The sequence below is a fragment of the Sturnira hondurensis genome, unplaced genomic scaffold, assembly GCF_014824575.4.
Source record: "Sturnira hondurensis isolate 20B ecotype Veracruz unplaced genomic scaffold, ASM1482457v3 Scaffold0013559, whole genome shotgun sequence".
Classification (NCBI taxonomy): Eukaryota; Metazoa; Chordata; class Mammalia; order Chiroptera; family Phyllostomidae; genus Sturnira; species Sturnira hondurensis.
Window position 1 is genome coordinate 1,757,001 of NW_028086190.1, and position 15,270 is coordinate 1,772,270.

A 15,270-nucleotide genomic window follows, 5' to 3' on the forward strand; every position below is an offset into this window, starting at 1 on the left:
GTCCTACTACTCTTCAAAATATGATGGCCTTTGAAAGATTTAATTTTAAAAGCTGTCTTAGGAAATTGTAAAAAATAGGTACAGAATTTTCCTGCTAACGCCATTTACTCTTTTTAAAATGTCTTACAAGCATCCTTCCAACAACTGCCTAAAACCCAGCATGAATTATTGTCTATATTTGAGATTTTATATCCATATAATTACAGAATCTTTTTCAAATGTTTATTTATTGATTGATTGTACAGAGAAAGAAAGACAGAGAAACATCCATTTGTTGTTCCACTTATCTATGCGTTCATTGGTTGATTCTTGTATGTGCTCTAACTGGGGATCAAACCTGCAACCTTGTGTATCAGGACAATGCTCTAGCCAACTGAGTTACCTAGCTGGAGCTGAATTACAGAACTTCTAATAAAAGTAATCTGCTTTTAGGTACCTCATACTGGAAATGTTCAGATGTATTGATTACATAGCTCTGAGCAGAAACTAACAACTATACTAATTTTAACTATGTTTAATAACGATTCATTAATTAATGAATTTGGGTAAATGTACTTTGCTCTGAGACCCATTTAATGCACTTTTTGCACAGATATTTCAAAAATCAGTGTGTAAATAAACACAAACATACGCATATTTACTCACAGAAAATGCCTTTATGGCTTTAATATCAAACGTAGCTGTCACAGTTCACAGAAAGAACATAAAGTGCAAAAGCTCCATTTCAAAAAGGCCCTAAATTACCCCCAAAACAACGGTGACCCAATGCGGCCACAGCCAGCAGGCACACCCCCATCACTCATCACAGGCCACGTGGAGCGCGGAAGAAGGAATCGATCAGAAAATACTCTATTTGCTGTAACTGTCGGTTGTGGTTATAAAATCTGGTTTATTACATAAAGATACAATTCAAACAATTAGTCCTTAGAGTAGGGGCCACTGAAAACAAAGTCTACAGAAGAATGATGTCTATACAAATCTATAAAATCCATAGAGGATGCCAACCTGGCCCGAGGCTCCCTTCGTCCAGCTGGGATGGCACTAAAGACCTGGCTGTGAAAGGTTCCAAGTTCCTCTGGGAGCTCTGAGAGGGGCCCTTACCTGCCCCACACAGGTGGTTCCATGTCAGCCCCTGGGGCGGAAGAGCCAGAGAGGGCGCAAACCCAGTCCCGGAGCCCCCAAGCCAGCGCCAGCTCACACAAGCACATTGGACTGGTGAGAGAGGCTTTTACACACCGAAGAAACAAAATGCACAGAACAGGGGACGGTGTTTTCGCAGAGCCGTGTCTGACACCATCGGGCTTGGTCCCCGCAGAACCTCTGTGATTTGTAGTCATGTTCTAGGTGCTCTTCCGAGGGACAGGCTCAGAGTTCCCCCAGATGGAGCTGGTTACCAAGAGATTCAGATATATGCACCGCAATTATCTTAAATATGTTCACTGGAGTCCGTTTTATAACGACACCACACTCATACAGAGGAGCAAAGATTTCTTTCTTTGAAAATCAACAATCAACTGAACAGCATTAAACAAGAATGATTGACTTAATCCCTTGGTAACATTGTTTTTCACTATGCTAATTCCAGTTCCTTCTGGACATTGACTTTGGGCAAATTCTAACCAGAACAAAAACCTGACAGCCGTGCTGAGCGGTGACCTAACTGCCACCATCAAATCCCCTCTTCCCTGCCTTGATGGGTGGGGGTGGGGGCGGGATTCTTCATTGCACATTAATGAAATGGGCCCTTCACTTATTTAAAATCAGAGAACACCAAAACCTGTAGAGGTATACATTTAACACATATTTCCTATTCTGTCAGTCCAAGTGCAAGAGCATATCAAAAAGTAGAATTCAGCCCACTATTGCTGAGAGCCCGTTCACAGCAGGCTAGATGGCCAGGGGAGACTCAGTAGTCAGTCGGAATCCAGGGATGAGTTCTCGAGTGTCGTGGTAACTCTAGTGGACTTCAAACCCTGCTCCTCGTGAGAAACACACAGCTGGCATTTGCCTTCCAGTCAAATGGAAGAGGCATGGAACCACCCGCGTGGGGCAGTTTACAGGGTAAACTGTCAGCTCTGAAAGACATTTACAACTGTAACAGGAAAAAAAAGACAAGAAGGAAATATACCAAAATATGACCAATGGTTGTGTTTGAGCTATAGAAATGGATTACTTCAGCTTTTTTATAGTATCCCAATTTTCTTCCAAACAGCATGTAGTGCTATCAAAGATTATAAATATATATAAAACTATAAATATGAATGATGCCATAAACCTAACTTAAAACAAGATCAGTGTACTCCTGCTCTCATGACTCACCATCCCACACTGGCAAGCTATAGTGACTGCTGCTCAATGCTCAAAAGAATTATGTTTTGTCCTCTGCAATGTACCCATTCCACACTCCTTTCTCAGCCCTCATCTCATTAAAACCAATTTCTAGTAGGACATTGTGTTCTTCACGTCAAAAGCATGCCTTCTGACACGTGAACTTAGCCGTTTGTCTGTGGTAGAGATGGGAATAGCCCAGAGAGACAGGGCACACACTTCCTTCCTTCCAGCAGTCACATTTTATCCCTATTTCTGAAGGACACCCAGAAACTTCCCGAAGGCCAAAGACTTGGGAGTGGAAGGTAATGTTGCCCAGGGAACCAGCCCTGCATCTGACAGCGGGAAATGGGCCATCCCAGACTGTGGGGACAATGCTCCCCCAGCTGGGAACCCTCGAGACAGAAGTTACACCCGGCACACGCAGGTGTAACACCTACTCTCCTCTCCAGTTCCCCTTATCCACACTTGCACCCTAAGGCCGCTGGACTTAACACACATCAAACCCCTAACTGAGAGCATTTTATCCTGCAGAACGAGTGAAACCAGAACCCACACCTGCACATCAACCTGAGGAGAGGACGGTGTGATAGTCCCCTTCTAAAAATTCTAGACCTGAAACCCAAAGGACTTAGCAGTTTTCAGTTTCTGTTTCATGAACCACCTAGGTCTCAAGGAGGTATATTAGAGGTTCCTGAAATATTTAATTCAAATATCATTTCCAAAAATAGTTTTATACTATGATGTAGCAACAGGCACACTCATTCAATACCAAAAGTGTCTACCTGGAAAAACACCAAATTGTTAATTTGCATGTCACTGCCTGACACATAATTAAGGAAATGCTATAAGTTTAACCTTACAATAAATTTAAGCTAATAACATACAACCAATTTCACACATTAGGGTTCCATAAAGATGTCTTATTGCAAACAGCTTCCTGCTGCTAAAATAATTGGAAAACCACAGAAATAGGATAAAGTCATTCATTTTTAAACTCCCAAATCAGTTCTTTAATGGGCTTTTCACCTCAGATCCTGTGCAAATTCTGGCCAGAGTAAGAGTTCCTGAAGATGCCCACCTCTCAGATATGGAGAGTGGCATGCTTCCTGTCCACACAAGAAGGACGTCTGCCCTGCCCTTTCTCACAAGGGGACACTGCAAAGCAGGAAGAGCCTGAGTTAAGGCGAGTATCCCTGAGGTCCTGCATTCCTACGTCAAACCTTCCGGGGAGTCTGGAGTCTTCCATTCATCCCAGTGAAGAGGAGACTGAACAGCAGCCAGTGTCAACTTAGGTGAGGAAAACGCAGACGGCAACAGATGCACCCTGCTGCACCAGCCAAGGTCCAAGCAGCCAGTGTGTCCTTACTGCCAGCACTTAAGGAGAGCAAGCAAATGCTCCGAGAAACTACAGGAAGCACCTCCTGCTCTGAGAGGACGGGGTATAGTTCCCACAGCAAACATTAGGGAAGGAACGGGGGAGATTCTTGAGCATAATTTCCAGACAGCATACAAGAGGGTTCCAATGAGCACAGGTTCCAAAACTTCGTGTTTGTTCCAAATTTTGAGCCAAGATCCCCCCCCCCCAACATCACGACTGCCACAAGCCCTTTGGCATGTTACAGAGGTCAAGGGGAGGGGAGAAGGGGCGTCTGTGCAGGGACCCCAGCTGATTCCTCTGTGCACCTGAGGCTACTGGGTTGGGGTGGAGGACAAGCAAGGTCAACATTTAAAAGCTTTGTCATCTTCAAGAACGGCTTAAAGTGGAGAGTAGTTTTTTGGCATAGAGGGGTTTTCTTGTGAGCTTGACCCTCCTCCAAAGTCGAGTCTCCGTCTCTGAGCAGAGGTAGACGAGAAAGGACACACGAAGCCACATCCAACCTGGGTGCCTGGGAACTGCACGTGCAAAACCAGCTTCGGTGGCCACAAGTCTCGTGAGCGGTTCATTTGTCTGGTTTTTGTTTAAAGATGGGTTTCCCAAATGAAACTCTGGCATATTCCATCAGACAGCTGGACAGTGTCATCTGTCACAGGATTGTTGTCCCCAGGAGCAGTGGGATCTGGAGCTGGCAAACTCCTCAGGAAGCGAGGGTCTAGGCAGCACCGAGGCCCCCATCGCCACAAAGGACACAGCCAACAAGCCCCTGCCTCTAAAATTCATGTTGCTGAGATACACCCAGTGCCCTCAGCCCTCTACTTTCCAACCTCGGGGACAGTGGAGTCTGGGTAATAGACAGCTAGTAAGAGCCAAGGGAACTAAATTAAAAAAAAAAAAAAAAACCCACCCCCAACTCTTGAGAACCCAGGGCTGTCTTTGCCGGCAGGAAGCCGGGGGGGACTAGAACGCCTGAGCAGAGAAGCCCGCCTTTCCATCACGTCATCTTGACTGCAGATTTCTTGGTGGCGCAGAGGAGGGATACATAGGGGACTCCGATGAAGGCCCACTTCTCGCTGGGCCAGAACCTGATGACCGGACCTTGCTCGGGGATCTCGGAAGCAGCATCAAAGTAAGCGAAGCACACGCAGCCCAGGTAGGCAGCCAGGCAGATGAGGATGTGCCTGCAAAGAGAGCGGAGGTGAGGGCGTGCGGGTCCTCCCTCTGGCCCCGCCCACCTTTCCCGGCTCAGAGGGCCTCTTCCCATGAGGGCGGGGTGAAGGTGGCCGAGGACCGCCCCCCTCCCCCGGAGTAGAGGAGAATGATACACCTGGAGCAAACAGGGCCTGTTTTAGAATGTTCTAAAATATTCCAGCTTCATAACAGGAACAAATGGCAAACATCTTTGGGATTCAAACACCGAGGCCCGAGGATTTAAAATAGGAGGTAAGAGGATGGAAGTTCCCAAGCCTTTAAAAAAAATGCTTTTTTCAATTCTAGTTAACACACAATAATGTCCCCAAGTCTTTTTTTTTTTTCGGGAAACTAGTGACATAATAAATTCTAGAAATCACATTGAATGACCACTATTTAACTAAAATGAAATTTTAGTTAAATTTGCTTATGTCATTGTTTTATTTGGATATTAATACAATCTTGCCTCTTTATTTGTGTATAATGTCCCCAAGTCTTAAACTGAGAGCAGATTGGGTCTCATGGTGGGTATATACAAGCTCACGTGTTCAAGGAAATGTAAGCAAATTCCTTCAAGCCACACTTGCATCTCCTGATACAAGTCGAGCTTCACCTGGATCGATATCTAACAAAGTTTCTCCAATTCTTTACTAATAGAATTCCTTCCTGGATGCTCTCAGTTTGCAAGAGACATTCCAAACATATTTCTCTTGGTCCTTGTTACTGTTTGCAGTCGGTAGTGCTGGAGGACAGCAGGGAAAGACGACTCTTGAGCTTTAAGCTGAATTGATTCCAAGGAAGCCACCCAATTTCCCCCTCAGCTTTCTGAATGTAGGACTCCATACTTTATAACCTGCTTCTTTTTTCTGGTGTAGATGTTCCAATTCCCTCTTGTTGAACTCCTAGGCTGGTTTTATAAAACCAGTTGGTGTCGTGAACAATTCACTTTACTTCTCTGGGCCTGGGTCTCCACCTGTGAGGTGAATGGGTGAGGCTGTCCCTAGGTGACCTGGGAGGCCCATGCTTCCACCTGGTCATTCAAACCGAAAAGGGAACTTGGGTTGACAAAAATGTACTATATCTTCAAAGGGGTCATATTTACCTCATTGTGGTTCCTGGCTGGACGCCCCTGTCCTCTCCCCACATCTCTCCAAGCCTCCCCCACCTCCCTCACCCTAGAGATCTAGCCGGAGCTCAAGTGGCGGATTTGGTTTTCAAGCTCCATTATGCTTTAATAATAGAGCTAGAGGTCAGAGACCCGGACTCGAAGCATAACAATTCACTCTTTTTGTTCTGGCTGAGCCAGCTCCCTGGAGCCCATTCTGCTTCTGACAGTAGTTTCTGTTGCTTGGGGAAAGTCTGACAGTCTCTGTGAGGCGGGAGGGGTGCTGGGGCTCGGCTCTGCCCCCTGGGCACACCTGTGCACTCTGAAGGGAGAGCAGAGCCTGAGGAGAGTGCAGACCCCTGTGCTGCAGCCGACTTCCCACTGGAGGGGCTCACCACACACAGTGCAGGTAGGGGAAGTGGAAGGACGACAGCAGCTCACAGAAGGCCCGGTCGCTGATCCAGCAGAGGAGGGCGAGGGTCCACCAGAGGCCCGAGAAGAGGCCCAGCTTAATGACACGCACGTTGTCGCACCTGCACAGGATCCAGAGAGAAACTCGCCGTGAGCCCCGGTTTCCGCCTGCTTCACTGGCTGCTTGCCTGGTTCCTCATACCTCCCCGGCCCCTCAGCGCTGGAACTCCTACCCAGCAAACCACCACTCCAGCAGCTCATGGATGCAAATCCCACAGGTACACAGATGACTCACAAAACCATCCCTCTCTCCCAGGCCTCTCCCCAACTCCAGACTCATACACCCACTACCTTCTTGACACGTCCACCTGATGTCTAATATAGATCTAAATTGAACGTGTTCATAATAAACTCCAAACCTTCCCCATGCCCCAAACCTACTGTCCCAGTCCTCTGAGGAAAAAAGTCATTCCATGTTTTCAGAAACTCAGGTCAAATATATATACAATTTACTCTGCAATCTAAAAAGCAAAATAAACAGGCCTCTAGCCTTGCCATTTTAAAAGGTGAAATGAACACTGACAGATGCAAATATCAACAAGTACATAGGCAATTAGTCTGGAACAAGAGGATCTATATGCACTTGGTTTCATTAAACCCAGAAAGTTTGGCTTAAGGAACACACCCATACAGAGAGCTAGAGGTGCAGTGTGTGCTTCGGATGACAAGAAAGGGGTGGAGTGTCACACGGGGTGGCCAGTCCCATGGGGGCTGGGCTGGGCGGACACCTGTGATGTGGAGGGAAAGCACTGCAGTGAGGATCGCAGGGCAGCCTGGGACTGGCCCTTCCTCTGTTTGCAAATGGGCAGACCTTGCTGTGTGCCACTGACCAGGCTTATTTGCAGGTGGGGCTCATCCAAACTTGACCTCTATTGGGTTTGAATAATATTCCCACTTACCAGGGCTTGTATCAAAATGTCAATGTGAGGTTAAGTAGAAATGCAGATCAATAGCAGGACCCTAAGTTAGGATAAAAAAATCTGAGAGTATATCTACCATTCCTTCTCTTCTTGACCCTTTGTTGCAGTCTTAAAGTTTTTCTTAACAATCAACTCACTCCTATAATCAGAAAAAAAGAAGTCTATTTTAGCCCCAACCAGTGTGGCTCAGTGGTTTGAATGCAGGCCTGCGAACCAAAGGGTCACTGGTTTGATTCCCAGTCAGGGCACCTGGCTGGGTCGTGGGCCAGGTCCCCAGTTGGGGGCACAGGACAGGCAACCACACTGATTTTTTTTCTCTGCCTCTTTTTCTCTCTCCTTTTCCCTCTTTCTCGAAAAATAAATAAAATATTTTTAAAAGTCTACCTTAAAATATTTTTGATGTAGCTAAGTCACTTGAAAATGTAATAACACCACACAATTAAGTAAATGCCAGATCATGACCCCAAGTCATAATAAATTTTACTCCCTCGTGGTCCGAGAGAAGGCTCAGAAAGGTCAATGAAAATATGGAAAGACTAGAAAAGAACTCTAGCACTAAGGCTAATGAGAAAGAGAAAGCAGAACAACAGTCCCATGCCTGCTTCCCTGAGAAGGGGGAAGATCCGTGAGAAGCATTTAGCTGACATACGGCACATCATCACTGATGAGAAGCAGAGAAGAACCTGGAAGAAAACGGAAGGAGCAAAGGGGCACGCTGGTGGCTGGGGATTTTCTCAGAACGACCAACAGCCCCCTTCTCTTCCCTGCAGCGGCTCAGGTGGGAACTGGGGCTCGGCACTGAACACAGGGGCTGTGTCCCTGTGCCGTGGAGTCTGCGTGGAGCAGACACGTCAGACATGGAACGAAACAGCAGCACAAGTACTACTGAAATTGCAACCAGGATGAGTGCCATGAAGAAGAAGTGTGGGGCACCATGGCAGCACACACACAGCTGAGCCCCAACCCAAAGGATGAGCAGAAGTGAATGAAGCGGAAGAGTCTGAAAGGAGGAGCAAGACCACCTGAGGACACGGGAGCTCAGAATGGGTGGAGGAGAGGATATAAGGGGGAGCTTCGTGTGGGAGAGATCAGCAGGCAGGGTCCACGCTGAGGATTTTGAACTTTACTGAAACTGCAGTGTCAACTAATAGAAAAATTACTGTGAGCCAGTGAGTTATCCAGGGAAGGAACAGTAAGTCAGGCTTCCAGCTTGAACCACTAGCTTCTGGCTAGTTTCCCATTAACTAGGTAAATGGTGCTCAGTTTACTATGTCTGAAAATATTATGAGAACCAGAAGAGGAAAAGGCAGAGCAGGAATCCGGTTTCTGACAAGGTGAACTTGAGATACCTGTGGCACATGGACTTGGAGAGGCCAGGTCGGCAGCGAGATGCATGATGGTGGAGGCAGAAGGCAGGACCGGGTTGAAGACATAAATCTGGGAGTCACTGGGTAATTAAAGCCATGGGAGTAGATGAGACATTTGGCAGACAACTATAGAGGGAGCAAAGCAGAGAGGTGAGATTGCACCTAAAGAGATCCGTACATGCACGGGTGTGTGGAGAAGGAGCTTACCCGAGAGACTGAAATGAAGCTGGCAGAGTTAGGGCCCAGGAGGGTGTGGTGTCCTGGCAGCCACAGGAAAGAACGTCTGAAGGATGGGGGACGGGGGTGAATGGTGCAAACAGTTGAGAGAATAACACGGAAGACCCAGGAGGCTGAAAAATTGTCACTGAATGTACAACCAAGAGGGTGTGGGGTACTAAAGTGGGGGCAGAAGCCAGACAGGATTAGGTTAAGAGTAAAAGAGATGGAGACAACTTTAAAAGAAGCTTGGCTGTGACATACAAGAGGTAGAAAGGGTGGTGGCTGGAGACGGACATGGACTGAGCCCGGGTTGAGGGTTACAGAAGACAGAAAAGACTCCAACCCTTCTAAAGGCTAATGAGAAGGACCCTTCCAAGAGGGAAGGATGACACAGTAGACAATTTACAGAAGTAAAAAAGATACAGGAGAATGGAGGGAACCACCAGCAGGTAGAAAGACTGACCCTAGACGAAAGACTGACCCCAGATAGAGGACCCTGTTCTGCCTGTGATGCTGCATTTGCGAATGCCACAATGATGGCCAATGAGCTGGATGGCCAATGACTGGCTTTGCAGGGACAAAGATTTTCAGCATGGAACAGAAATTAGGTCCTTTACAAGTACTTACAAAGACTCGACTATTAAAGGAAAATATGTCTCCCTGCTTAAAGATCACAATTGTGAAAACAGAATTTACTTAAAACTTTGAGTTTAAATAAATAATTTATTTAAACTATAAGTGCCATAACCACTTGTCTTTCTCCATTTGCTCTTGTTTAGGTATTATGAATTAAAAATATTTTACATTTCCTTAAGCTATTTTTAATAAAATTATAGGCTAAAACATTATTAGACTCAAGAGTTAAAATGAAATTAGATTGCAGTGAATTCTCAAGAAACATAACTAGGTCCGGAACAGCCTACTCACTTGAGGCCTCATATAAGCCAACATGACTGGAGCAACTCTTACAAACCCTTTTCAGATGTCTTTATCAGCTATTTAATTGTGTGTTTTCCAAAGAGCTTCAAGATCTGCTAGGGTTCTGAAAGGACTTCTAGTGCCCCGGTCCTCGAAGGCTTCTCCAACAAGCCAACAAGACGAGGCCTGACGCCATCTTTCTACAGCCAGCCAGCACACTTCAATGCCTCCTCCACCACCTCCGCCCCTGCCTGGTACTGCTCACAGCCAAAGCAATCCCGAGGCAGAGCAATGGAAAGAAATGTCTCCTTTCAAAATGAAGACTGAGAGAAAGCTGGCTTAACATAGCACACAGAGCAACTTTCAAAAAGGTGACTAGATACAAGACTTCAGACACTAAGACACCCCATGTCCACAACAATGAGAGAATCGTACACACATACACAAAACTGGGCACACACACACAAGCATTTTCAAAGAGTATTCAAATAAGAGCCATAGTCAGATATCTATTAGTTGGGGCTAAAAGAATATAGTCACATATACACAAGAGCTAAGCGAGCCCTGGCTGGTGTAGTTCAGTGGATTGAGTGCTGGCCTGTGAACCAAAGGGTCACCAGTTCAATTCCTAGTCAGGGCACATGCCTGGGTTGCAGGCCAGGTCCCCAGTAGGGGGGCACATGAGAGGCAACCGCATGTTGATGTTTCTCTCCCTCTGCTTCTCCCTCCCTTCCCCCCCTCTAGAAATAAATAAGTAAAATCCTAGAGCTAAGCTAAAATGTTTCTGGATATCAACCTTGAATTCTGAGTATACAACTTTCCAAAGCAAAATGATTACACAAATATCAAAGGCTTTACCTGACAGGTTGGAAATAAGAAACTAGGTCTCAGAGAAAGCAGCAAAGTCAAGAGTACTACACCAGAAGTCAATGTTACCTTGTACATAGAAACTCATTCCTTTTTCCTTCTGTGGCAACAGCCTCTTTAGGACTTTTCTCCTTATTCTTGACATGTGAACCAATCTATTCTTTTTTCTACAGGTTTCACTCTAAGCTGCTCGGTCTAGGGCCACACCAGCTCCTTGACGTATTCCTGCTAAGCTGGCTTTGGACCCTCACGAGGTACTGCACCCATGAGACAGCTGTTCCCCTTTCTGAAAATGAGCTCAAACCTGCTTTCAACCCAACAGTCAGGAACTATCTCTTCACGAAGAGTCAAACGCCTCCTCCACACTCAGGGGTAGAGAAGGCACCTGGAGCTGCGGTGCCTGCCTCCGTCACAAGGACGGCCAACTGGGCGGGCAGGAAGAAGCACACCCACCTCTTCAGCTCCGCGATGAGCAGCGCAGTGCAAGGAACCCCCAGTGTCATCAGAGAGATGCTGTTGATGGCGGGCTTGACAAACGCCAGACATGTTGTAACTGCAGATAGGGCGCAGACCACGGCCTTGAACCTGCCCCTGAAATGGTGAAAGCGAACCGAATCCATTAGCAAAGGAGGCCTTGCCTGTGGAATGTGGACAAGCTGCAGGCCCTGCGGGTGGGAGTGGAAGCTAAAAAGAAATTGTACACTAAGTGCCCAGAGTCTAAAACCACTCACACTCACTGGCCCGATAATTCCACTTCTAGGAATTTGTCTTTAGGAAATAATCTGAAATTTTCTAAGTATGTAGCCACGAGAACAATAAAATTAGAATCAACTTCAGTCCCTGAGGGTGAGAGATGGATACCTGTTTTCTTAGTGTGACTTCTCTGTATCCTTTTCACCTGTTTTATAGCAGGATTTGGTGAACATTTTCTGTAAGAGGTCAGATGGTTAAAACGTTGGGGCTTGCGGGTCACAGGTCTCCGCCACAGTTACTTAACTCTGCCACTGCAGGCAGTGAGCGAGGGAAAGGGCATGGCTGTGCACCGGCAAAACCTCACGTGCAGGGACAGGCGGTGGACCAGTTTGGCCCACAGAACAGTTTATCAGCCCCTGTTCTACAAGCTTCCTAGTTTAAAGGAAAAAACACCCTGTTTCTAGCATGCAGAAATAAGTCTTAAAACATTCTAACAGTGCCTCTATTTACTGACAATCAGCAGGACAGTGCGCATTGCAGTTCTGTGTTGACAAGTTTCTGGCCTGGCAAATCTTGGAAAGTAACTGAGACTGTCCCTCCACTCTTCCCTGGAGGTGCTTTCAGCAGAAAGAGCCAGAAACGGCGACGTGATCCTGAACACGCTCCGTCTCCTCTCCCTGGGACTCCGTTTCCTTATTCATGAGCTGAAAGGCTGAACTGGATGATCTCTGAGGCCTCATCTATGGCTGAAACATAAGAGCTCGTGATTTTCCCGGAGTTTCTGTTATGAGCACAATTTACTTTGGCCAAGAGCCCTGGGACAGGTCACAGTTAGGAAACTAATTTCAATGGCATTCCATTATAAAAAAATCAATGTGCACTGAAATCTTAAAAACACAAATGTATCTCTTAGAGGAAAATCATTTATCATCAAGGCACAGGAAATCATTGATCAAGCTGCCAACTTTCTGAGTGGAATGAGCAGGAATTGTAGCCCTGAACTTGGACCAGAGTAAAAAAAATACATATGGGAAAGGACTCAGGCAGCAAATCCCAGGAAAGTCATGTTTTCCTGCTGGCCTTGGCCAGCATCCTTCGGCCACTAGGTAGAAGGCAGCCTGCGCGCCCACCCCCAACATGCACATAACGACGCTGGGAGACCCGCAACAACGCTCACTGGGTTTAAGGTCCTGTGGCACATGCCCAGGCTTTTGGCCTTTCTAGACTGGATAAACACATAATTAAAAACTTGCAAATTGTATCACTTGCCTGTATCACCTGCCCCCATCTAGTAGCTGTGGGTTCTTTGGCAAGTCACTGAACTCTCCCCAAGCTTCAGGTTTCCCACATGGAGACTATAACACCTGCCTCATGGTGTTCTTGCAAGCATTAGAGCACTTCATACAGGGCCTGGTACATGGTGTGTGCTAATAAAATCCACTATTACTATTATCACTACCGTCATTTGAGAATAAATGCTGTTTAAACCATTATTACTGTGAACACTATTACACTCTCAGGGAAAATCTGATGGAGCTGGTATGGCAATCACCAAAGACGCTATATCGTATTGCCAAAGAGTTCAAAGGCAGACAGCTTGACAAAACATGCTTTCTTGAAGGAGAACATGGGCAGATACCTCCCACATCAGTCCCATGGGTGTGTAGGAATGTGCTCTGGAAAGACAGCTTAGCCAAAGAGGACGTCCTGTACGTGTTCAATTTTGCAATCCGCAGAAGCCAGCAGGGATCACACGGCCAGACCAGCTGACCCCAGCGTCACCAGAGGCCCTGGGTACAAGAGAGCTAGAAATATCCAAGAGCCAGGGGCCCGAGAGGCTGTTTTCTAAACAATAACGACAGGCAACCCCGACTGCAGGCTCGGGCCCTGTGTTCAGCTTTCCGGCCCATGTGGGTTCACAGTGGAACACAAGGTCAGGGAGCTCTTAGCGCCCCTACCTTCTGCATCCCCCTAACCGAGAGGCAGCAGCCCGATACCATCGCAGCACGTTGTTATAACACAGCTGTTACTATTATTAGTTACCCTTCAAAGCAGTGGTTTTCAGCCCTGTCAGATCCTGTGCCCGTTTTTTCAATCAGATATTTGGTAATGCCCCTTTTACTCTCCTGAAGTCAAATGCAACTTACGGGTAATATAAGCCCCCCATCCCTGTGACCACCGTAAACTTCCCAGATGTCCCTTAGGAGACAGAAGAGTCCCAGGTTAAAATCCACTGCTCTAAATTACCCTATAGGGTTAAAAGGTAACTGACTCAGAACAAGCCCCTAATAGTCGCAAGACTGCAGCACGTGGCCCTGGAAGGCCCACCCCTGTCGTTTCACAAGTAAGGTTAGCTGACAAGGACCAGAGAGCCTAGGCTGGTTCCCCGAGTCACCACGCCAGCGTGAGAGCAGGGTGAGCAGGCCCCGGCGTGCAGGCTGGCTCTCAGGAGGCAAAAAATGAACTGGAGCACAAATGAGGCCTAGCCCTAGATTTTGCAGAGACAAAATCTTAAAAAATCAAAGCAGGATAAATTCTTTAAGAAACGGATACAATTAGCGTATAATACTTTTTTGGTTTTGGCTTTTTTCTCAAAACAAAAAGGTCTAAAAATTATTATTAACCATCAATAGCAGAGTGTGTGTCCTGACAATTCTTAGAACATTCTAAGCAAGGTGAAAGAGAGCTCTTCTTTTTTAAAACCCACCACTTATTCCTATTCATATAATAAACATTTTTTGCTGGCTGCTCTAGACATCCTTATCTTCAGAACTCTTGCTTATGTCAGACATAACTGCTAGCACGCCGTGCACCCTTCCTCTGGAAGAGACACTGTTCGACGCACTTTATGAGATGACATCATGTATTTCTAACTCCGTGAAGTAGATACTTTTACTATCTCCACTTTACAGATGAGCAACATGCGGCATCAGAGCTTTAAAAAGAAGAAAAGTAGATTGTTACTCAAATTCATATTTGTCTGCTCTAAAGTTACTAAGACTCCATCCTGTCTCTTCTCCAGAAACCTCGCACTGGAACTTCTCTTGATAGGCTTTTAGAAATAGTCCAGCGAAGTCTAGATCACAAACACATTTTAAAGGAGAGATAAATTCAGACAGCTAAACCGCATAACCCCTAGTCCGGGGGTGTCAAACTCCTTTTCACCAAGGGCCACATCAGCTTCACGGTTGCCTTCAAAGGGCCGAATGTAATGCTGGGTCTGTATAAATGTAGCTACTCCTCAACAGTTAAGCGAGAGCTCGGTGCTGCCACCAGGTAGAAACAAGGTGCCGGGCAGATAAAATGAGGTAGACAGCCAGACGCAGCCCGCGGGCCTAGTGTTTGCCACCTGTGTCCTAGTCGCTAGATATCCTGGTTTTTTTCCTGAAATCTGTGGCCTGGCCTGCCACTCCCACTGTAGGGCTCCCACCTGTCATGGGCTGTCATAGGCAGCACAGCCCGTGCAGAAGGGTTTGGTCTTCTTGCTCTCGCCAACACGGGGAAAGTGAAAACAGACAACTAGAACTGGTATCCTTATTTAGAGAGCCACTTTATCTGTCACATGCACCTTTTCTTTCTTTGCTCATAAAAATTGTCGCTGCCCATCCCCCTCCTTCCATTCGTATGCGTGCCTCTGAGATGCTGGGCAGAGCCCCGCACTACGTGCTGTGGGTAGTCATGAAAGCTCATTGTGACTGAGCACTCACCTTGTTCTTAGTGCTGTAAGAAGTGCTCTGCAGAGTCCTCTCACAAAGTCCTTATTACTTAGCTAATTTTACAGATGAAGAAATAGAAAGTTAAAGAATCAAGACA

The 15,270-nt window shown here is 46.5% G+C and overlaps 1 protein-coding gene across 1 annotated transcript in view; it reads right to left on the reverse strand.

Moving 5' to 3' along the window:
* Positions 1 to 2,196: 2,196 nt before the first annotated feature.
* The window catches only part of ACER2 (alkaline ceramidase 2), a 30,080-nt gene continuing 17,006 nt past the window's right edge, over positions 2,197 to 15,270 (reverse strand). The window contains exons 4-6 of the mRNA XM_037061900.1: positions 11,218 to 11,355; positions 6,398 to 6,535; positions 2,197 to 4,887 (exon numbers count right to left, since the gene is read on the reverse strand). Coding sequence (XP_036917795.1) covers positions 4,701 to 4,887; positions 6,398 to 6,535; positions 11,218 to 11,355 — 463 coding nt within the window. The 3' untranslated portion in view covers positions 2,197 to 4,700. The remainder of the gene's footprint in view (positions 4,888 to 6,397; positions 6,536 to 11,217; positions 11,356 to 15,270) is intronic.